The 19993-nt window shown below is 39.8% G+C and overlaps 1 protein-coding gene across 1 annotated transcript in view; it reads right to left on the bottom strand.

Annotated features, from left to right (window-relative positions):
• LOC104135572 (prolyl endopeptidase) overlaps window positions 1–19250 on the bottom strand; it is a 110924-nt gene extending 91674 nt beyond the window's left edge. The window contains exons 1-5 of the mRNA XM_035888812.1: window positions 19182–19250; window positions 11636–11769; window positions 8485–8615; window positions 5733–5942; window positions 4369–4490 (exon numbers count right to left, since the gene is read on the bottom strand). Coding sequence (XP_035744705.1) covers window positions 4369–4490; window positions 5733–5942; window positions 8485–8615; window positions 11636–11691 — 519 coding nt within the window. The 5' untranslated portion in view covers window positions 11692–11769; window positions 19182–19250. The remainder of the gene's footprint in view (window positions 1–4368; window positions 4491–5732; window positions 5943–8484; window positions 8616–11635; window positions 11770–19181) is intronic.
• Between the last annotated feature and the right edge of the window lie 743 nt (window positions 19251–19993).

The raw sequence follows: 19993 nt of genomic DNA, 5'->3' as shown, positions 1-19993 counted from the left end.
AGAATTGGGATGGGAAGGTTCCACTCACCCCCTCCTTTCTCTCCGGTTTACTTTCCTGCCAGTACCATAGGGACTTTTAACACTACCAGCTGTGAAAGGCTCTTACAGAACTTACTGTTTAATTTTGAGAATAACAGTCTGGCTGTGAAAGAGAGATGTGCTCTATGAATCTGGAGAGGAAGCAAGAACATGCCACTTAAACAGGGAAGCAGGCGAAGCTCCTGTTTTCAGAGTAGCTATGACATTGCCAAGGTTTTAAAAAAATCTTCATACCAGACTGCCCTCTACTGGGATGTTACTCAAATAAACCCCATTCCCAACTCTCCCACCATCCTAGAATCTGTACCAGAAATGCATACGCTTTTTCTAGACTAATGCAAAGATTTGATAGCCTTTTTTTCAGAACTTATATATCTGACTAAAAATAAACGAATTTTTTTTTCCTCACAAGTGATCCATTCAAGGGGGGAGTTGGAAATGCACCTATACTTCTAAGCCAACACCATTTTTAGCACCACACATTTTGTTTAAATCAAGAATACTCGGGGCTGGTGTTGAATGTGTAATGAGGAGAAAAAACTGAATCTATTTTCTTGCATGTTGTCTTGTAAATGTATTAAGCTGACAAAATTTTATGCAACCCTCTTTTGTCTTAAACCATGACCTCATTTCTTCTCTCCACTGAAAATATACACTGACTCCCTACAGTGCACCTGAGATTACTCTTTTTTTTTTTTTTTTAAAGTATCATGGTGACATTATTACTTTTGTAGTCTCTGAAGGATCTCCTTATCAGGTACTTTTTACTTGCAAGTAAGGTATTTCTCTCCCTCAACCCAATGGTTTCGAGACCTCCAAATTCTGCTCAAGTATGGAAGTTCAAGTTCTGCTCCCACTATAGAAAAAGGTTTGGTAGTTGAAACTAGACCACCCACACCATAATCTAACTGTCTTTACTGGAGCCTGTGTAAAACATAAGAGAACTCAAATGTCTCTACCTATTTGGCCCAGCAAGGCCCTGTAAAATAAAAGCATTTGTTTATTAATCTGACAGGAATGCATGAAAGCAGACTTCCATAAAATGTCGAGCTGTGCAAAGCTGTATTTTAAAACCTGTGGAAGCACATTAGTACCAAGTAAGAATATTCAGGACAGCACCAATAAGCCACATAATTTGATTTTTACTAAAGATATTTTAATTTTTCCCCTGTTACTTTGTGGTCTTCCACTTTCTCAAATGCATACTTCAAAAAAATTGGCCAGGAAACTTGTTTGAATGGCCCAAAAAGAAGATTTTTGACCTACTGCACAAGGATGAAACCACATTTTGCAAATGCATTGTTTGGGTTTATTTAATTGCAGAATATATTTTTCCTGACCATTAAAGGCCATTTTTCATCAGTATCAGGATGACAGCGCCGCATTTTACAGCTGGAACTCACAGCACAACCCCAGAATACCAGCTGTTTTAAAAGTACTTTCACAGATAAGCTCATGATTATTTACCAAGGTGGATCTCTTGTACCATTCCTCCTTAAAACAGCATTTCTTTTTAACTACCAACATTTCTGGAAGTTTATGCCTCCTAGAGGTCAAGAACACGGTCATAAGCAGCCACATAGATTTTATTAAACAAGAAACCACAGTGCGGACAGCACCAATAAGCCACATAATTTGATTTTTACTAAAGATATTTTAATTTTTCCCCTGTTACTTTGTGGTCTTCCACTTTCTCAAATGCATACTTCAAAAAAATTGGCCAGGAAACTTGTTTGAATGGCCCAAAAAGAAGATTTTTGACCTACTGCACAAGGATGAAACCACATTTTGCAAATGCATTGTTTGGGTTTATTTAATTGCAGAATATATTTTTCCTGACCATTAAAGGCCATTTTTCATCAGTATCAGGATGACAGCGCCGCATTTTACAGCTGGAACTCACAGCACAACCCCAGAATACCAGCTGTTTTAAAAGTACTTTCACAGATAAGCTCATGATTATTTACCAAGGTGGATCTCTTGTACCATTCCTCCTTAAAACAGCATTTCTTTTTAACTACCAACATTTCTGGAAGTTTATGCCTCCTAGAGGTCAAGAACACGGGTCATAAGCAGCCACATAGATTTATTAAACAAGAAACCACAGTGGCGTGGTATTTCTCTATCCACCACCCTCTCCACTTCCCCACTTATGGAGCTGTTTCAATTCCAGGGGCTTCAGAACTAGTAGCTGTGCTACATTCTATTATTTTCCTATTCTACAGCAAGAGTTATTACTACTAGTCCTTCCTTCCCACCCCAAAGACCTTTTAACCATTTAATATAAGGGCTATATTTCTCATTGATGACAAAAATTACCCGAGACACTTGGTATCAGAAAAAAAGATACTACTTTTACATTTAAGGCTGTCTCAAGCTTTTCTTTCACAATAGAAGAGCGAGGCAGTGCAGGATGGCTGCTTCTCTGCACCCTGGCCAGGCAAACTCTTTGCTACTCACTATAAGCACTGTACTATGAATTCTCTTCCATGGTCCTCCTCATACTTGGTTCTGTATTCCTGATCTTGAAATGCTCCAGCCCTGCTTCTTCAACTTAGATAAGAAAAGGCTCTGTTAGTGTGCTATTATCTGAAAGAAGGTTTTGCTACCTAAAAGGCAAATGTACGTCTACATCTAATACAGAAGATAGCATTTCCACGGGATTTAATACCATCTAAGACTGCAAACTTTTACCATCCTAAAAAGCTGTATAGTCTAATGAATCAGACTGCAACAGCCCTCCCCCATGGAAAATGAATCTGCCTTCACAACATGTGTAGTTTAGCTCACGACACTGCAAAGCAATAAAAATAATATTCATCACCCATGTGAATCAGTGGATACATCACTACAAGACATCTGTCACCAACAGAAAGCCCATTTATTTATGGAACTAGGGAAAAATAAGGATAATGATTTCCAAATTCCAATTTATTGCCAGTTAAACTCAACAGAACTGACTGGTTTTCAAACAGTAAAAAAAATTCCAAAGCCCCATTTGCAAGTTTACATTGATATTCAGGTCAGTTGTTAAAAGTATGTCTCATGAATAGATGAGATCATGTAGAAAAGGTTCTGTTTATTCACAGAACCTACAGATAAGTCTGATTTGTACAGAGAAAGCTGAGTGTGGTCACTTTACTGGGAAGCCTTTCACATTCTCACTCACAGTCTCATTTTTAATCCCACTGTTCAAATTATTTGAAAGAACTTTTCTTTTCTGGCAGCCCACAGAAAAGAAACCCCCAACATTTTCATGGGTTGATGTGTCAAAAAACGAGCACAGTTTGATGATCAAATTTTTTGAAAGAGGTATTCTCAGGGAAAAGTAGTTCTAGGATCTGAATACCCCAGATCTGGGTAAAAAACATTTCATATTTATCAAAAGCGTCAGACCAAAAGAGACCTTGTATAGAAACAAAACGTACTGATTAAACATAACAGCTATGAGAGTACAAAGAATTACAACAGGTTTTTATCCACTGGAAAAAACAACAGTTCCCTGATAAACAGAATAACCACCACTAGATTCTAACAGCACTTGGAACAGTGCACTCAATCAAGCACCATTAAATCTAGTATGAAGAATAAAACATGCCTTAATTACAAAACTTAGGGTCTTTTGAAGCATTCATGTAAGGAAGAACAGAGCATAGCTACCTGTCATTTTGGTTCACTGGGACTTTGCACAATATAGTAAGTAGCAGTTCAACAAATAAGCTTAAGAAATCAATTCCAGCAGTCACTTGTTCCAGCTCCAGTAACACATTCCACAACATATTTGTGCTGATAAAACTTGTTGTAGGAAAACCTGAAAGTCTCCAACTCCGCACACTGTATTAACAGATTTTAACCTGTACGTCTCCATTCTACAAGTAAGTGGAATAGAGGTATTTCATTTTCAGGAAAGATATCACAAAAATAAATACAAACAAAAGAAACACATGGCAGGGAATATCCAGACATGCTGATTATTGGAATAAGCTTTTTGCGCAAAAGTGAAGGCTGGGAATCAACACTGACTAAGAAGAAGCAAGAACAGTGACACACTGTCCATCAAATGATCCTTCTCTGTCCTGGAACGTACATCAGGCAGAACATTCTCAATGAAGAAAAAGGGTATGTGATTGTGTCACTACAGGACTGATTTAAAGCAAACTAGACAGTCTTATTTTCAGCAATTCTTAATGATTTTTAGTTCAATGGTCAACTCTACAACACTAAAAAGGGTTCTTTTAACAAAATGCTTTCCACTTCATACCTACGACCAGTTGTTAGAATCTGAAAAACTGAACATAGTGATGACAAGCTTCAGGGTGTTTACCATACCTCAGCTCCACCCATCCATTTTGGTTCATCAGGAAATTCAGCACATAGGATATCTTCTGACTGGTTAGTTCCTAATACATGATAATGCAGCTTTTGGTGCAGATTAGTGGAGGTCTCAGTGCCTGGTGAATTGCAGACATTTAAGCCAATTAGTTCTCAAAGAAATCCAACAACAACCAAATAAAACCCTTAGAAACTTCTGTATCCATTTGCATATAAGAGAGAAGAGTAATTCAACAGAGAAAACTACAAATTATTCCAGTCTACATCCATTCCCCTCCAAATAAATGCCTGCCTCCAAAACAAAATAAAATTTCAAACCACAATGCACACCTGTTCAGTTACCCTTTCCTTTTATTGCTGATAACACATTCTTCAAATGTGAAGATTTATCATTTCAAGCTTTGCTTTCTAGAAATACTAAATAAGCAAAGATAAACAACAAACCCTGCCACACTCTCTAATGAGATTTTTGCTCCTACTTCACCCTGGGCAACTAAGGAGATATTTATTGCTAGTTGACATTCTTAGAAACCTTCACAAACCATCTGCTGAAAAAACCAAAAGTATTTAAAGCACTGCATGAGGTGCTACTTGGTTTGTTTTTTTGTTTTGTTTTTTTTTTAAATTTTGTTCTTGCAATGTTTTCCAACATTTCAGCTTGTGAACTACAAACATATTTAAAAGTAAAAAAACACAAGGTGGGTATCTAACTTGCAAGTCTGGCAAAATGATAGGCTGCAAAAGCAAATACAGAGGCAAAATTCGGCTCTCTCCAAGGTTTAACAAAGAGCACAGTTCCAGAAGAAACTTTTCAGTAGCACTGCCTTATAATAAGAGCTACTAAAATTTTGCTCTTCAGCAATTTATTCCACTTTGTGTGCTGCTCCTTGAGTTTTGCTAGCATAAACATTTTGTGTTGCTGTACTGTGAACCACAGATGAATTAATCTTTTTGAATAACAAAAACCTTATGCCCCAGATTGCTATTTATCAGGTCAACCTCCCAAGCCACTTCACCCATGCCCAGCAAATGCATGAGGGGAAGAGATGTAAGTAAGCTGCCACCAGACATCAAATGCCAGCCAGTAACACTCTGTATGAAAGGTAAGTAAATCATTGCAGAGAAAAAGAAAAGGAGCAGCAGACTTTTAAGAGAAAGACAGGGACAGGCAGACAAGAGGATACTCACACTAACTGAGTATAGGCTTTGGTCATACAAGACATAACCTGATAACTAGTTATATTAACTAGCATAGCTGGTTATTTCAGTATAAACTAGTAGACCTAATTATTTGTTGCATCAATTCACTGAAAAGGTCTTTTTGCTTCCATATAGCATGCAATTGGTACAGCCATACTTACCATCACTTTTCCCATCTTGTTTTGGATAGCAGTTATAGAACATGCCTTTTCCATCATGGGTCCATGCCATGCAACTGAATTTAACTCTCTCCAGTGTATCTGGAAGATCCTCAGGACCTTCTACTTTCATAAACTTGATAGTAACCCAATCAGAGCCACTAGAACTCAGGCCATAGGCAAAGTATTCACCGTCTTCACTGAATGCATAACCTAGGAAATTGAAACCAAACAAGATGAAGTAAGAACCAGCACAAGGAAACCATATTTTCAAAAACATTTTTATTATTTACTACACACTAGCCAAATCCCAACAAAAGAGAGGTGAAATTGGGAAAGTAGTTAAAATAACGGTTGTTACCAAACACTGAAAGAAGAGGGTTTATTTTCTAAAAGACAGTGCAAGCAACTACATCTGCTATCATTTGGTATTCTCAGTACTTTTCCAGTCCCTGTGGGCTTCTCCAGTAGTTCACAGATCTGAGTTTAGGCATGCATACTCAGTATGTATGTTCAGTAACATTGCTTATGCCCAACATCTGAATTATGATTTGAGTAGTAATTCTTCTACCTCCCTGAGTTTGGGGGAAAGAGGTGCAGACTGAAAATGCACACAGGTAGAGAACTTAAAGTGAGATTTTAAGAGAGAAACAGCACCAAAGAAGTCAATAGAAACTGAGATCTAAGCAACGCATCCTGAAATAAAGCAAATACCACTTCAGTATAGAAGTCAATGAAAACTAGACCCTGCAAAACCATGGAAACTGAAGTAACTGGAAAAATTTGCCACCAGCACGCAAATGGATTAATCACCAGCATTCTCAGCTAAGATCTCTGATATGTATGTTGCTCTATTCAAACTGTGAGGAAAACATGATTCTGAAAAAAATTCAGAAGAGCATCCATCATAGTTGATAAGGATCAAATTCACTCTTGCAAATCAACTCAAGCGAAGAGACTAAATTATCATAGGCCTGTAAAAACCTGAAAGGAACTACTGAAAAAAAAACCCAACACAAAAACGTGTCATTTCATAGAAATCATAGGTTTGAGACACACCACTGTGCCACCCTAACATATTCTCCCCCTTAAGAACATAAGGGTGGCCATTCTGATTCAGAACAAGATTCCATGTAGCTGTCCTCAGGAGTAGTCACAAGGAGATTCCTACAAGATTAAGAACACTGCAAGCACATGTCGTATTTCCCTCAAATATTCTTACAATCTCTGACCATTTTTAGCTTAGACTGCCTTCCATGAAGTAGTTGGTTAATAATCCTCAATGCTTCCCTTCTCGACCTTGTCCAGCTTCCCTTTAAACCCACAGTAAGTTTTTTGCACCACCAACATCCACTGGCGAGGGGTTCTACAAATCATCTGGTACGAATTCCCACCTTTTTTTGTTTGCTTTAGCCTTGACTCCCACTGCCTTCATTTGACATCCCTTCATTCTTGTAATAGAAAAAATGTCAACTAACCGACCAACCTCTATTCGCTCTCACCATGCTACTGCATGCCACAAATGATTCTGTAGACCTCTATTATATCCCTACTGTCCCTTTTCCAAGCTGACTGATCTGGCCACGCTTGATTGTTCCCGACCTTTGCTCCATACCCTTGATTTTTCCTACTGCCCTCCTCTGAAGTGCATTTCAGAGCCCCCTTTGAGCTGAGGGGACAGGAACTATATTTAATACTCAACACTACTGTATAAACCCCTAGGTTGCTAATGTAATAGTGTTTTCTGTTTTGTTCTCTATTTCCTTCCTAATCATTTCTGACATTTGATGTGTTGGTTTGGCTGCTACCGATAACCAGGCTGGCATCTTCACGGAACTATTGCAACCTAAGAATTGTTCCCAAGTGGTCATGATCAGCTCAGAGTCCATTCCATCCATTCCTCTAGAAATGAGGTTAGGCTTGTTTGTCTCCTGTGCATCATTTAATTTACCTGCACAGTCTTTTACCTGTTAATCTATTGCCACTGCAGGTCTTCCTGCAACTCTTCAGTCATTCTTCAGCCTTTACCTGGAACAATTTTGTATCGTCGCCAAACTCTTGCTACCTCACTGCTCGCTCCTTTTTCTAATACGTATGAACATACTGAGCAGTGCAAGTCCTAGCATAATCCCTGACAAAACTCTATTGGTGACTTCCACTTTGAGAGCCAATCAGTTATTCCTGTCCCTACCTTTAAATCAATTATTTATCAACACCAGGAGTTTCCCCTCTTGTTCCATTCTCTAAGTGCATTTGCATAGAGACTGTGTCATAAGCTTTTTAGAAATAAAGGTTGTATGAACCCAATTCCTTATATCCACAGTTTAAGGCAGGACTTTTCACTAAAAAAGCCATATTGATTCTTTTCAGCTAGGTCACACTTGAAGAAGTATCCACTAATTCTGTCCTCTGTTTTTATTAACTGGTCTTGAACAGACTTAAAGGACTTCTAGGTCCAAGAGTCTTCCTTCTACTATAAGCCAATAGGGAGTGGGAAAACGGACAGCTAACACATGTTAAAGCCCTAGTAAACACAAGTAATTTTCTGATTCTCCTAAAAGTTAATGCTATGTTCCTTCACAGTGTCTTACTTCAGCTTGCTGGCTTGTGTTAAAGATACAAAATAAAATTTTAATAGAGTTAGTCACTATAAATAGATAAACTTTTTTTCCTTGCTATGGACAACCTTAAGATCTGTTCATACTTCAGTGGAAACCTCTTACAAAGTTGTGAAAAAAGATGTAGTGACTCTAACCTCGTAAAGCCACAGTGCCATCATCAGAAAGCTTATTAGGATCAAGGAAAACTTTGGCATCAGCATCCAAGGAGTCTTGTACATATAAAACTCGCTGGTTCTGCAGTCCTGTATTGTAGAAGTGAAAATATCTAAAAGAACACAAGAGGGAAAAATAAGTAGGAAGAACTCAGATTTTTCAGATAGGCAAGCAAGAATAACTTTTATGAGATTGCCATGAAGTGAATAAAAGACAGATAAATATATAAGGGAAACACAAACTTCACAGTAGAGTAGGGATCACGGCTTCCCCTGAGGCCATCAGAGATTTAATCATCCTTTGTAGGTGCCTTTCTTCCCCCTTAAGACAGTAGAAGCCCAGACACCAATTTCAAGGCCTCTAAAAACGAGAGGAATCTCATCCCAACGTGATATAGATTGTATAGAGGAGACTGTAGGATGCATCCAAAACACCTTTTAAAAATAAAAGCTGCATTTGCCACAGTGCGTTTCAAACACAGCTAAGTATACTATAAACTCTGCCTAACTGTCTATGTTAGACAGCTCTGGGCACCCTTACTGTTTCTCGTACAAGTTCTGGCACAGGTTCTCATCCCCTATGTTCTAAGCTTTGTCATTCATATAGCTGCTTTCAGTCTCTATCAGGTGGCAGACAGATGTTCAAATGAAACAGAACTGAAACTGTTTCCTCTGTACTTCCTAATGCCCACAAAACTCTGTGATTTGAAAAAGTTGTAGGAACAGAGAATTACAGAATTCTCTTTAGTGAGGGATACTCTTCACATCACAAGACATTACAGAGTGCAAAGAAATTAGTAACTATATTCTATGCAATTCACAGGTACTATGCTTTTCTTCCTTCATAAGACTTCAGAGTTTTACTACACAAACCTGTGTCTTAACAAATCAAATGGCAGCTTCACCCTGGGAAACAAGGGAATTTATGGGGTAATGTTCAAACCTAAACATAAGTTCACACATTCCCTAAGACCGTCCAGGACCTGGATACAAGCATGGGAACCTGGTAAACCCAGAAGGGGGAACTATACTCACAAAGGCCTGGCTAACAATCTGAACTAGTAATATGTTCAAGAACTAACAATAATGTTCAGCAAGTGACAAAATCAAAAGACTCAAAGGAAGAGAAGAAAAAGATACGTAATTTTCCATTTGACCGTGCATTTTCTAGCCAATTTCACCTCTGCAATGCTGGATAATAAGCTGGGAAGCAAAGGTCAAACAATGTGACAGGCACAGCATCTCCCTAGGCACTCTTCCTTTCTGCAGATTCTACAGAACAGCTCTTCAGACACTGTCCTTTAGCAGCTATTCTTCAGCAGAAAACTGGAGTAATTAAATTTAAGAATTTCTAAGCATCAGAGGAAGTCTAGATAGTTCTTCAAACAGAATAGTTCCTTCCCCCACCCCTTACCAAGTGTTACTCTACTTGACAGAACCCTCTTGATCTCCTCAAAAGCCATAATATAAGGGTTTTGGTATGATTTTTAAACCACTGTGATTTAAGTTCAGCCCGTGCCAAGAAATAGAGTAACACTCAGAAAAACTAAAAAGACATTAAAATCAAAGTTAAGTGTCATAATTAAAGTACATGAAGCTCCTGGCATAAATTTTTCGTCCTGGAGGACAGTCAGCTGCATCAAATTAAGACTTTTTATTTCTACTGGAGACTATATTCATCACTGCCATAAGCACTTCTGCAACATCAAGCCTTATCAGCACTGAAGATAATCATAGCCAGGCTTGTCTGCACTGCACAGGGAGAGTTGGTCAGAGAATCCAGAGCAGTCATTGACCAGGCCTGCTCCAGAATCAGATTCAGCATAGCTACATCTGCATGAGCACCACATACAAAGTAATAAGCTTTGCCTGACTCACTCAACAAGGCTTATTTCTCTGGATGCAGCACTGTCCTAAACAGGTCCACTGCTTCTGGGCTTAAACCTCACACCTCTACACATCAACATGCTGTGCCACATCAGTAACAACTTAATCAACATCAGCTTGGGTTCACTCCCCACAACATACTTTTAAAAAAACCCCACATTGTACAGACTTTCCCTCCTTTAGTAACAAGTATCCACACCATCCTCACAGCACAGAACAGATAACTAAAGAGTAGCAGATGTCCCTCAATATCTGTGCAGAAATCTTCAGGCAATGAGACAACTTCTGCTCTTTCCTATGGATGACAGCGAAAACCTGGCATATCTGGGTGCTCACTCAACAAGGATCAAGCAAATAAAAAATACTGAAAAAGACTATTTGTGTTTCCCATGATTAAGAATGGCTGGTTGTTCGCACTACCTCTTTTTCCACTGCTAGAACAATCTTTAGATATCACTACATTAATCAGCAGTTTCATCCCTTTACTCACTTTCTGCAGAAGATTGCTAGTGTTTCTGAAAGAGGTCACATAAAACTGAGTAGCAGCTGCAGTCTCCAGACCTTAGGTAAGCCCCATATGCACCATCTCTTTACTGAGCCACAGAATTAAAACAGGGATACATGCAGACTAGATATTGGAATATAGCAGGATTCCTTTATTTCTTAGAAGACAGATCTTTTTGCACCAGTTGCCTTAAGTCCTCCAAATTATTTTTCCCCTATCCCCTGCAGTCACAGGAGCTGTTTCTCACAAGGGAACTGCCACTGCTTTTCACTGGCTAGAACTAAACAAAAATCCTACCAGCTGCTCAAAGTATGTCCAACATAAAAATAGTATTTTAGTAAATATTTAGAACAACATTCTTATGACAGACTTGTACTGTTTTCAGGATGAGGTGCCTTTAACTATACTGACAGTGACCAACCTGGAAAGGAACTCCTCAAAGTTTTACTTTTACAAGTTATTCTACAAAGTTGTCTGAGTTTTGATAAACTCACAGCTCTTCCTCTAAAAAGAAAAGACAACAAAAGCACAAGATGATAATATGACTGGAAATTGGGAGACAGTCAAGCATCTTGTGCTCTGCATCGTGCAATCATATATATTAACATTGTCTTACTTTTCCTACTTCCCAACTATAAAGGAATAAACACAAATATAATTTATAATTTGTTTTCCTAACTAGTAGTTGCTTTTGACTTACTTCACATTCACCACCACCTAACAAAGGCACTTCTCACATACCTTTTTCCTTTCTTGAAGTGGCAGCTGTACTTAGGATAATCGTAGAGTTCAGTCATTCGTTCTTTGAACAGTCCCCTGACAGGACACTGCTCGAGAAAGGGTACCGTAAGCTTGTTCTGAGCCTCCACGAATGCCTGAAAGAAAACAATCCCCCCAAAAAACACATGAACTCAAGCAGAAATGCCTATTTCCTATGGAAAACACTATCTTCTGAAGCAATGCATCACACACTTCCTTCCCCCCATATAGGTTGTGTAGAGTCATACCTGAAGAGTCTTACTTACCACAGTATTGTGACATACTGCAAATAAGACTGATCTTGTACCCTGAATAATGTCTCTCCAGGGCATGCACTGGGGTAACCAGTGGTCCAGTCAAAGACAAGCCAGATTCCTGCCATTCCCCTTAAAAAAAACCCAAAACCCAAACCTCATGCTTTTAAAATAATCTCCTTATATTTGCCTAGATGGCATAGGAAAAGCTAACTTACAGCAATACCTAGGAAATACCATCTTCCCTTACTTTGCCACAAATACATGATACTCCAATATACCATGATAAATAAATTAGGAAATAGATAAAGAACAGAGACCCTTTTGCCCACAGACAGCACTATCATTTCAGGAAGGGCTGAAAGATGATACAAAATGTCACACACACCGTCTGTTTATCCTGCTAACATAACACACAGGATTAGTCCCAGCCCCTATTTCTTGGAAAGGACAAAGTACTGTCCACCGATCAGTTCTTCTTTACAAAAGGCAAAAACACCTAATCTCTGAGAAGAGAGCTTTGAGGAGTCTGGTTTCTTCAAAACACGCCACCTCCCAGTCACAAACACTTAATGACAGCAGCCAAAATCATTACCACTCCAGCTGTTTGTTAGAGGCTGCCACTCCCATGGCATGCATGGAAAAACCAGTGCTCTGTTGGTATTTCACCATCCCTATTTGTAGCACAGTACAGTAACATAAAATTAATATCTAAGCATCTTAAGGTGAACCACAGCTGCTAAGAAGCAGACGTGCAGGCTGTTCTGTCCCTAACATGGAGTAGGAAGGACAGGGCACAGTGTGTGTGGCTGTAATTCACAGCCAGGCATCGCAATGGTGGCTTCCTTGTCACTCCCAGGCCCCAGCCTCTCTGCCTCCAGCCTGAGCCTCCAGATGTCCACTCATCCCTTGTTCACACAGGTCTCTCCCCCAATTGCTTTGAAAGAGGCTACTGTTTCTACCTGTCCCGAATCTGTCGCAAAGCAAGCTGATCAACGCGTGGTAACATCTGAGCTACTCTTCAGGGCAGGGCACGACCCACAGGAGCAGCACAGCTACAATCCACGTTCCACAACTTGGGTTTCACAGTTCTCCAGAACAGCCAGCTGCCGTACAAGAGAGTACCTGGCACACATTTACCAACTGCTATCAACGTTTACTCATTTAGTAATTCTTCAGGTGAAAAAGAAGAAAGAATAGAACACAAAACTCTTTCAGTAGCATTTTACTGCTACAGCAAGCAGAGACGCTCTCCCTCCTGTTTGTCTCGCTGCCACAGCAGTGCATAGCCAGGACCCGCATTACACACCAAGCTGCGTTTTCAGAGACTTGTCAGGCCGAAAGGTAAAGGAAAAAGTGCATTAATTATGGTCAGCCTCCACTTGGGAGGTATTTGTTCATGCCTAACAAAGCATACAGAAACTGATAAGCTGTAAACACACGAGTGCAGAATTAGTAATGCCCTAAGAGCACTTGGCTAAGTGCTGAAACATATTAGTTTAAGAACACATGGGCTGGTTACACGGAAGTCGCCACTCAAGGATGACACAAGAAAGCAAGCGATACAGCACTGAAAAGGAGCAGATACAGAAGGCTACCAATGATGACTCCTGGACCTTTACTCAAAACTAGACTCTATGCACCAGCAAGGATTGAGTCAGGAAATGATCCCCTGAGAAAAAGCAAGGAAAGAGGCGAATGCATTGCCAAGGGAAGGCTAATTTTTGCTTCTGTTCTCCCTTTGAGGATCTTACTGGCATAGACAGCTTTAACACCCAGCACGGCAGCACAGCACATCCCAGTGGCAGCCTCCACACTGTACCACTGTAACAGTTTCCTACCCCACCATCTAATCAAATCTACCCAAGAGTTGTATGTACTTGAATTTGTTTTCCCCAAATGGGAACATGTGACTTTCAAAGACCGCATGCACAAAAATCTAGACAGCGCACGGTAAACAAATAAACTTAACTACTCAAAGTGCTGTGACATTTTCAGAGAAAAGATGTCCTCTAAAAACACATATAAAACCACCCACTGTACTGGATGAGTGAAAGCATTTTTGAGTTGCATTTAGAGGGCAGAAACTGGCACACATCTTCATTTCATCTCTCAATAATGCAACCAAAGTGGTAACATTGCTGCAAGGGTACGTGCGCTGCAAGAAACTGTGTATTACTCACTTTTAACTGCACGGTCACATCTTACCATGTCTGTTTTCATTACTGGTATTTGAAGAAGAGGCACAACCTTTTCTTTACAAGCACGCTCTTGTGCAATGAATGCTTACATACTATTGCACTCACAACTGAATCACTAATCGTTTTGTTTTTACAGGTACTTAATATACTTTTCCCATTTCCATTTAGTATGCACCAAAGATTCCAAGACTATTTGTAAAAGGGAATGCTACTGCTATGTAAAAAAGGAGCTAAGAACGACGGGTTTTTGAAGGAGTTCCACTAAGAAGAATACAGCCCACTTTGGAAACTCTCTGTTCTTACACTTTTGAGCACGGGGTTGCACTCATGTTCAAAAAGCAATACATAATTGAAATATTGCTCTAGGTAAAGTACAGGAACAGATGTTGTCAGCAGAAACCCTCACAGTAAACAGTTCCATCCATCATACTGAGCTAAAGAGATGCCACTCTGGCTATAAGGCTAACAGGAACTCTCTATACATCTTCATGAGCCTATACAGAAAGATTCCTATTTTACCTGTAGAAATCTGCATCTGACAATCTGTCATAAGCCTTGAACCAGGACAGAATTTGCTAGCAGAAGAAAGGACAGAATAAGGGTCCAAGTAAGGCATATGTGTATGGGTATCTGAGAAAATAAGGTAATTTGAAAAGCAAAAGAATTTTTAAAGTGTTGTACTAAGAGTAGAGATGTTCTACTCAAGGCTAAAGTGTTTGGCCATTACTTGAGCAGGGCAATTATTATTTTTTTTAAAAGTATAACTAAATTTCACTTAAAAACACATGACACAAATTTTAACCATGCTTTGTTACAACCTATCAGCTTTCTACATGCCACTAATCTATTCTCTGAAGAAGATAATGATTTCCACTCACAGTATGCTTTCCAAGAAGTCTTAGGGTAGAAATTGGTTTAACATTACCAGTCTCTATTATTAGCCTGTAAAGTATTTACAGTTTGTTTAATAGCTACCCCCAAAATCTTCATAGGTATCTTCTCAGTAAAAAGGCAGTTCAGTGCAACTCCTACAACAGGGCATGTACCTTTTTTTTAAGTGTTAGAAAACAAAACTAAGCAGATGTCTGGTGGCTTGCCTCTTAGCATTTACTTTAGTATTCAGCAAAGAAAAATTCAAAATGCAATGGGAAATTTATCACAACATGCAAATGAAACCCTCGTCAATTATAACCACCAATCCATTTAACTGTAGTTTTGAGTTTCAATTCTAGCCTTAATCCAAACATATACCTGTTCATAATACCACAACTCAATTGTGTATGCCACACGATCCCTGCTTTTTCGTCACTTGGCCATCCCTTGTGTCTGAAGCAAGCTACACTTTACTGCCAACAGTCAGTGAGTTAAGGTACTGTATATGACTGACATACTTACAGTAGCAAAAGACTTTGCTGTAGTCTAAAAAAAGAGCTTATTTCCCAGAAAGTGTAAAAACAAACCAAGAAGTTGGAAAGTCCAACCAAACCAAACCCAAGACAAAAGTAAAAGCGTGGCTTTGCAGGTGTGGCCTATGTCATCACCAAAAGTGTTTTACCAGCATAGCATAATTCTTCAACTACGGCGGTGATGCTTCCTCAGTCTGTGTTAGAGGTCAATGGCCAAACAGCAGCAGAGCATGAACCCAGCTTCTGCGCTTCCTCTCTCCAAAGTGAGGGAGGAACTTCCTCACCTGACCAGGGGCTCGGGTTTTATTTACATGTCTGGAGAAGGGAGTTTTGTTTGCCTATAGCTGCTCATGACTACTCCAACCAAGCGCACACAGGGCAAAAAAGTGATGTAGTACAAGCACATAGATCATGAGCATGGAAGCACATACTGCTTGAATACTTGCACACTACTTTTCCACAAGAGACTGAGGATGTGGCTTGATGATTGGCTTAACCAGCTCTAAGACTGTGCATCTGACAGGAAACAGCCCTGCTTAGCCACCTGCAGATTTTAATAACCTCCTTTCTATAGCAGATATATATACACTGCATATGGAATAAGATCATCTTGGTGACCTGGCTGAAAAGTTTCTAGACCTATTTGACTTTCACCTAATTAAAAGTAGGCTGTGGGCTGCTAGAAAAGGAAAGATCCCATTCTTGAACCATCTTAGATCCAACTGTCATGTGGTCTTGGGATGACCTAGAATAAGCGTGTGCGCTAACAGAAAACTAATGCACCAAAGCCTTCCCCTCCAGAACTATTGGCAAGGCGGGGACAGAAACATTCAGGTCTGTGCAAGAAGGAGGAGGGAGGGCAGAAAGAAACCACAGAACAACTGACTTAATGGAAACCTGCAAACTACAGTACCATCTGCACTCTGCTCTCACTGCAAAATTATCTGATTAAAACAATTTAAAAAAAGTAAATCCCACCCTTCTATGTTCACTTGTTTGTAAGCTGCCAACCAGCAGAGTCCACGAGATCATTTGGGTTAGCCACAGGAAAAATAGTTGTGGGGGATTTCTTTAGGTCCCAGACCTGTTAACCCTACAGTGGACATCAGGTGAAACTGCCATGAAAATTCCAGAGTTAAAACCAATCTCACTTGCCTCTGCTTCTTTCTCCATGCTTCAAGAAATAGTAAACTTGATGTTTCACTGACTCACAGCAACACAAAACCAAAGTGAAGCCTACCCATTTATTTTCTATCACAACACCAGTGCTTGACATTACTATTTCTGCCAAGTCTAGAACAGTAGAATTCCAACATACTTGTGTATCTATTTGACGGCAGATGCCAAATAATTTTGATTGATTGCATGTAAGAAAAGATACCTAACTGAATGAATGAATGATGTTTAGTCTTCACTCTTGGCATAAACCAGAATTTTCACTGTCAGACACACTCAAATCAAGCATGTTGTAAACAGGAACTGAATAGGGGCTCTTTCACTACAGATGAGCATGGATGCCCAAGGAATTATTCTTCTAGTTCTGGGCTTAATACGTAGAAAATTAAAGGTAGTCTATTGTTGGAGGTGCACACAGGGTATTTTTACTTTTTCCCAAAACAAATAGAGGTTTGGGATATTAAGGAGTGCATAAAGAGAGCGAGCAACTTGGAGGAAGAATGGGAAGGACACAGGTCTCAAGATCAGTGACTTGAAGGCTTGAGAAGTCTACAAAGCATGCTCCAAATTCTCTCTGAAGCCTGCACAGACTTCAATGGCCTCTATAATAGTGTCTGGTTATTCTTTGAACCAGTAGGTGCAGAATGGCTATTCTACAGGAGTCCTGCAAACTAATCTTAAGAACTTGGAGATAAAGCTATTAAGAAAAGCTAGTAAGGAAGAGTAGCCATCAGCAGCCTCTGCTGCAGAGAACAAAGAAGTGAGTGGTAAAGCAGATAAAAGGAGTTTTAGCACTTCAAGATTTTATTTTTTTGACCTCTTCTATGAAAGAGGTAGAACAGCAAAATACCTTAATTCCCTTTGTTCAGTAATTCCTGGAACTTCGGAAAAAGACTATATACTCACATATACACAGGAACTCTCCCCCCACTCTTTGCATCGTGCTAGTACTGCACTGCAAAATTCTTCCAAGGCATGTGTTTTTAGAGTGTAGGCAAGTAAGATATAACACTATTTTCATTCCACCAATACGACATCTTGTGTCTGGGCTGCTGCATTTTTATGAGCATGTTATAATCCCCCATTCCTTATTTTGCCTCCTAAATAAACCACAACCTCTGGAGAATGAGATTCAACCTCCTCCAACTGTTCTCATCCAACCCGTTCACAGTATGTGGCGAGAATATTGAACACAGGGATACAAAAAGTCAGATCTTGGCATTTTCTCAGTCCCAGTTCTTCCCCAGGATCCTGAAAAACACCTTAATAGGTATTTGTAAGGCCTCTCTAAAAGAAAGACATAACCATACCTCCCCACACATATATTCTTCTGAATTTGGCACAAAACTATCTCATGTGTATCATTTATTAAGGATGCCAGAATCAAAAAATCAAAATACTCCCAACTTACTAAATAGCTAATTTTCAATGTTAACATCGATGGCAGAGTTCTTCACTAAAACTTGATCCCAAATGAACGTTTTTAATACACATGAGTCTTTGTATATGCTGATATATTTGTAAGTAGGGAATGGGATCCTAACTGTACACGTTTTATCTTGCTCTTACAGCAAGTTTGGTTCGACAATTCTCTAGCTCACCAAGGTGTATTATGTAAGCACATACCTGAGAGAACCTAGGAGGAGTCTCACTAATGGAAAGCCACCCTGTCGGATATTTTTAAATGGAGATCCTGCTCTCCATCATCTTTCTGACACAATCCTGCATACTAGATAGATGCCAGTGTTTTAGATCTGGAACTACAGTTATCACAAAATTATTACCCATTACAGAGAAAAACCCCTCCACACTGCCACCTACCACTTTCCAGCCCCTGCAACTCCCTATGCCATGAATATCAGAGGCACTGGCTCACAGTCAGACTTTATTTTTCAGGATTCTTTCTCAGCGAAAGACCAGTTCAAGCAGCACATACTAGCTATACCAGACTGCACGCTGAAAACACTGCAACATCTGCAACCTGTAATAAAAGCCACTAACAAAGCCTAACTTCAGGAAGAAAACATTGTTTTATTTAAAAAAAAAAAAGGGGGATTAAAAATAAAAGTGTTCACACGCTTTGACACTGTATGAAGAAAGCAAGCCAAAGGAGTTTTCTTCCTACCCTCTCAACTATTTTATTATGGCGATTTTAAATGTACTTAGGACAGTGGATAAAGCGTTTTATGATCAGAGTGTTTCACTCCAGTGTGACGACACCACCACCTCGAGCATTCGAATTATCTAAGAAAAATGGGTGCAAGATAAACAGGGCCTTAGTTTTCCAAATCCTGTGATCTAGGTTATACCAAGTGTTCCAGTCTTTCCCCCATTAACACAAAGGTACAAAACACGGCCTTGCTGTTGGCACCATAAGGTATCACATGAACTACGCCTACATCCACTATTTAAGTTTTCAAACAGTATTGGCATGTCCTTCAAAAACAGAGTACCATGTTAAAACATCCATTCCCGCACAAAGAAAGGTTACCTTCGTCTGTTCGCTATCAGGATCTTCAAGCCAGCAGTACGGGTCACTTACTTTACACCCATGGTAATCCGACACCTGAATTCATAAAAGACAATACTTTAGAAAAAAGACAGGCACAGGAGCAAACTCCATTCATCAAGGAATGACAGACATCAAGATATTTGGAATTTCACAAAAGAATATGGTGCTAAGAAGCAAAGGAAGAGAAAAGCAACACCTTGGTTCCAGGTGTAGTTCTGGTCACGCAACTAACCTTCTCTGGTTTAGCCCTCCCTACCATTGCTGCTTGCAAATACATGAACAAAGTACATATATGAATTTAAAAAAAAAAAATCAACAAAACCCAAACAAAAAAGACTAACCCACATTGGCTGAATTTATCTGCTTCCTTCCTCCAGTATACAAAATAAAGACTAGCTACCTGCTGCTAGGAGTTGCACAGTTCAGCCTTTCACTCAACTATGGAAGTAAATACTTAAGTTTTCCAGTGTTGGCTCATGTCGGCAAACATTTTGGTTTAAAAGTGATGTTAGCTTTGCAAATAATTCCTGGGCTGGCGCCAAAAGCACAGTCCTTTGCCGAAGAAGAAAAAAACGGGGACCCGTTTTAGCCAAACTTGCGCAGCAATCCTCGCGCATCAGGTTACGGCTGCAACACGGGGACACAGGCTATTTTGCAGATGTGCCACCGTAACAGAAACAGACCGCTGGTTCCTCTGCGCGCTGCTCCAGCCCAGGTGGAGGCCTGGGTTCCCCACAGACACGCAGCGGTACGCGCGGCTCCGCGACTTGTGCTCCCGACCCGGCAGGGCG

Source organism: Egretta garzetta, unplaced genomic scaffold (genome assembly GCF_000687185.1).
Source record: "Egretta garzetta isolate BGI_Z169 unplaced genomic scaffold, ASM68718v1 scaffold10, whole genome shotgun sequence".
NCBI classification, from domain to species: Eukaryota; Metazoa; Chordata; class Aves; order Pelecaniformes; family Ardeidae; genus Egretta; species Egretta garzetta.
Note: the sequence above shows the minus strand (reverse complement) of the source record. Positions and strands in the feature narration are given on the sequence as shown.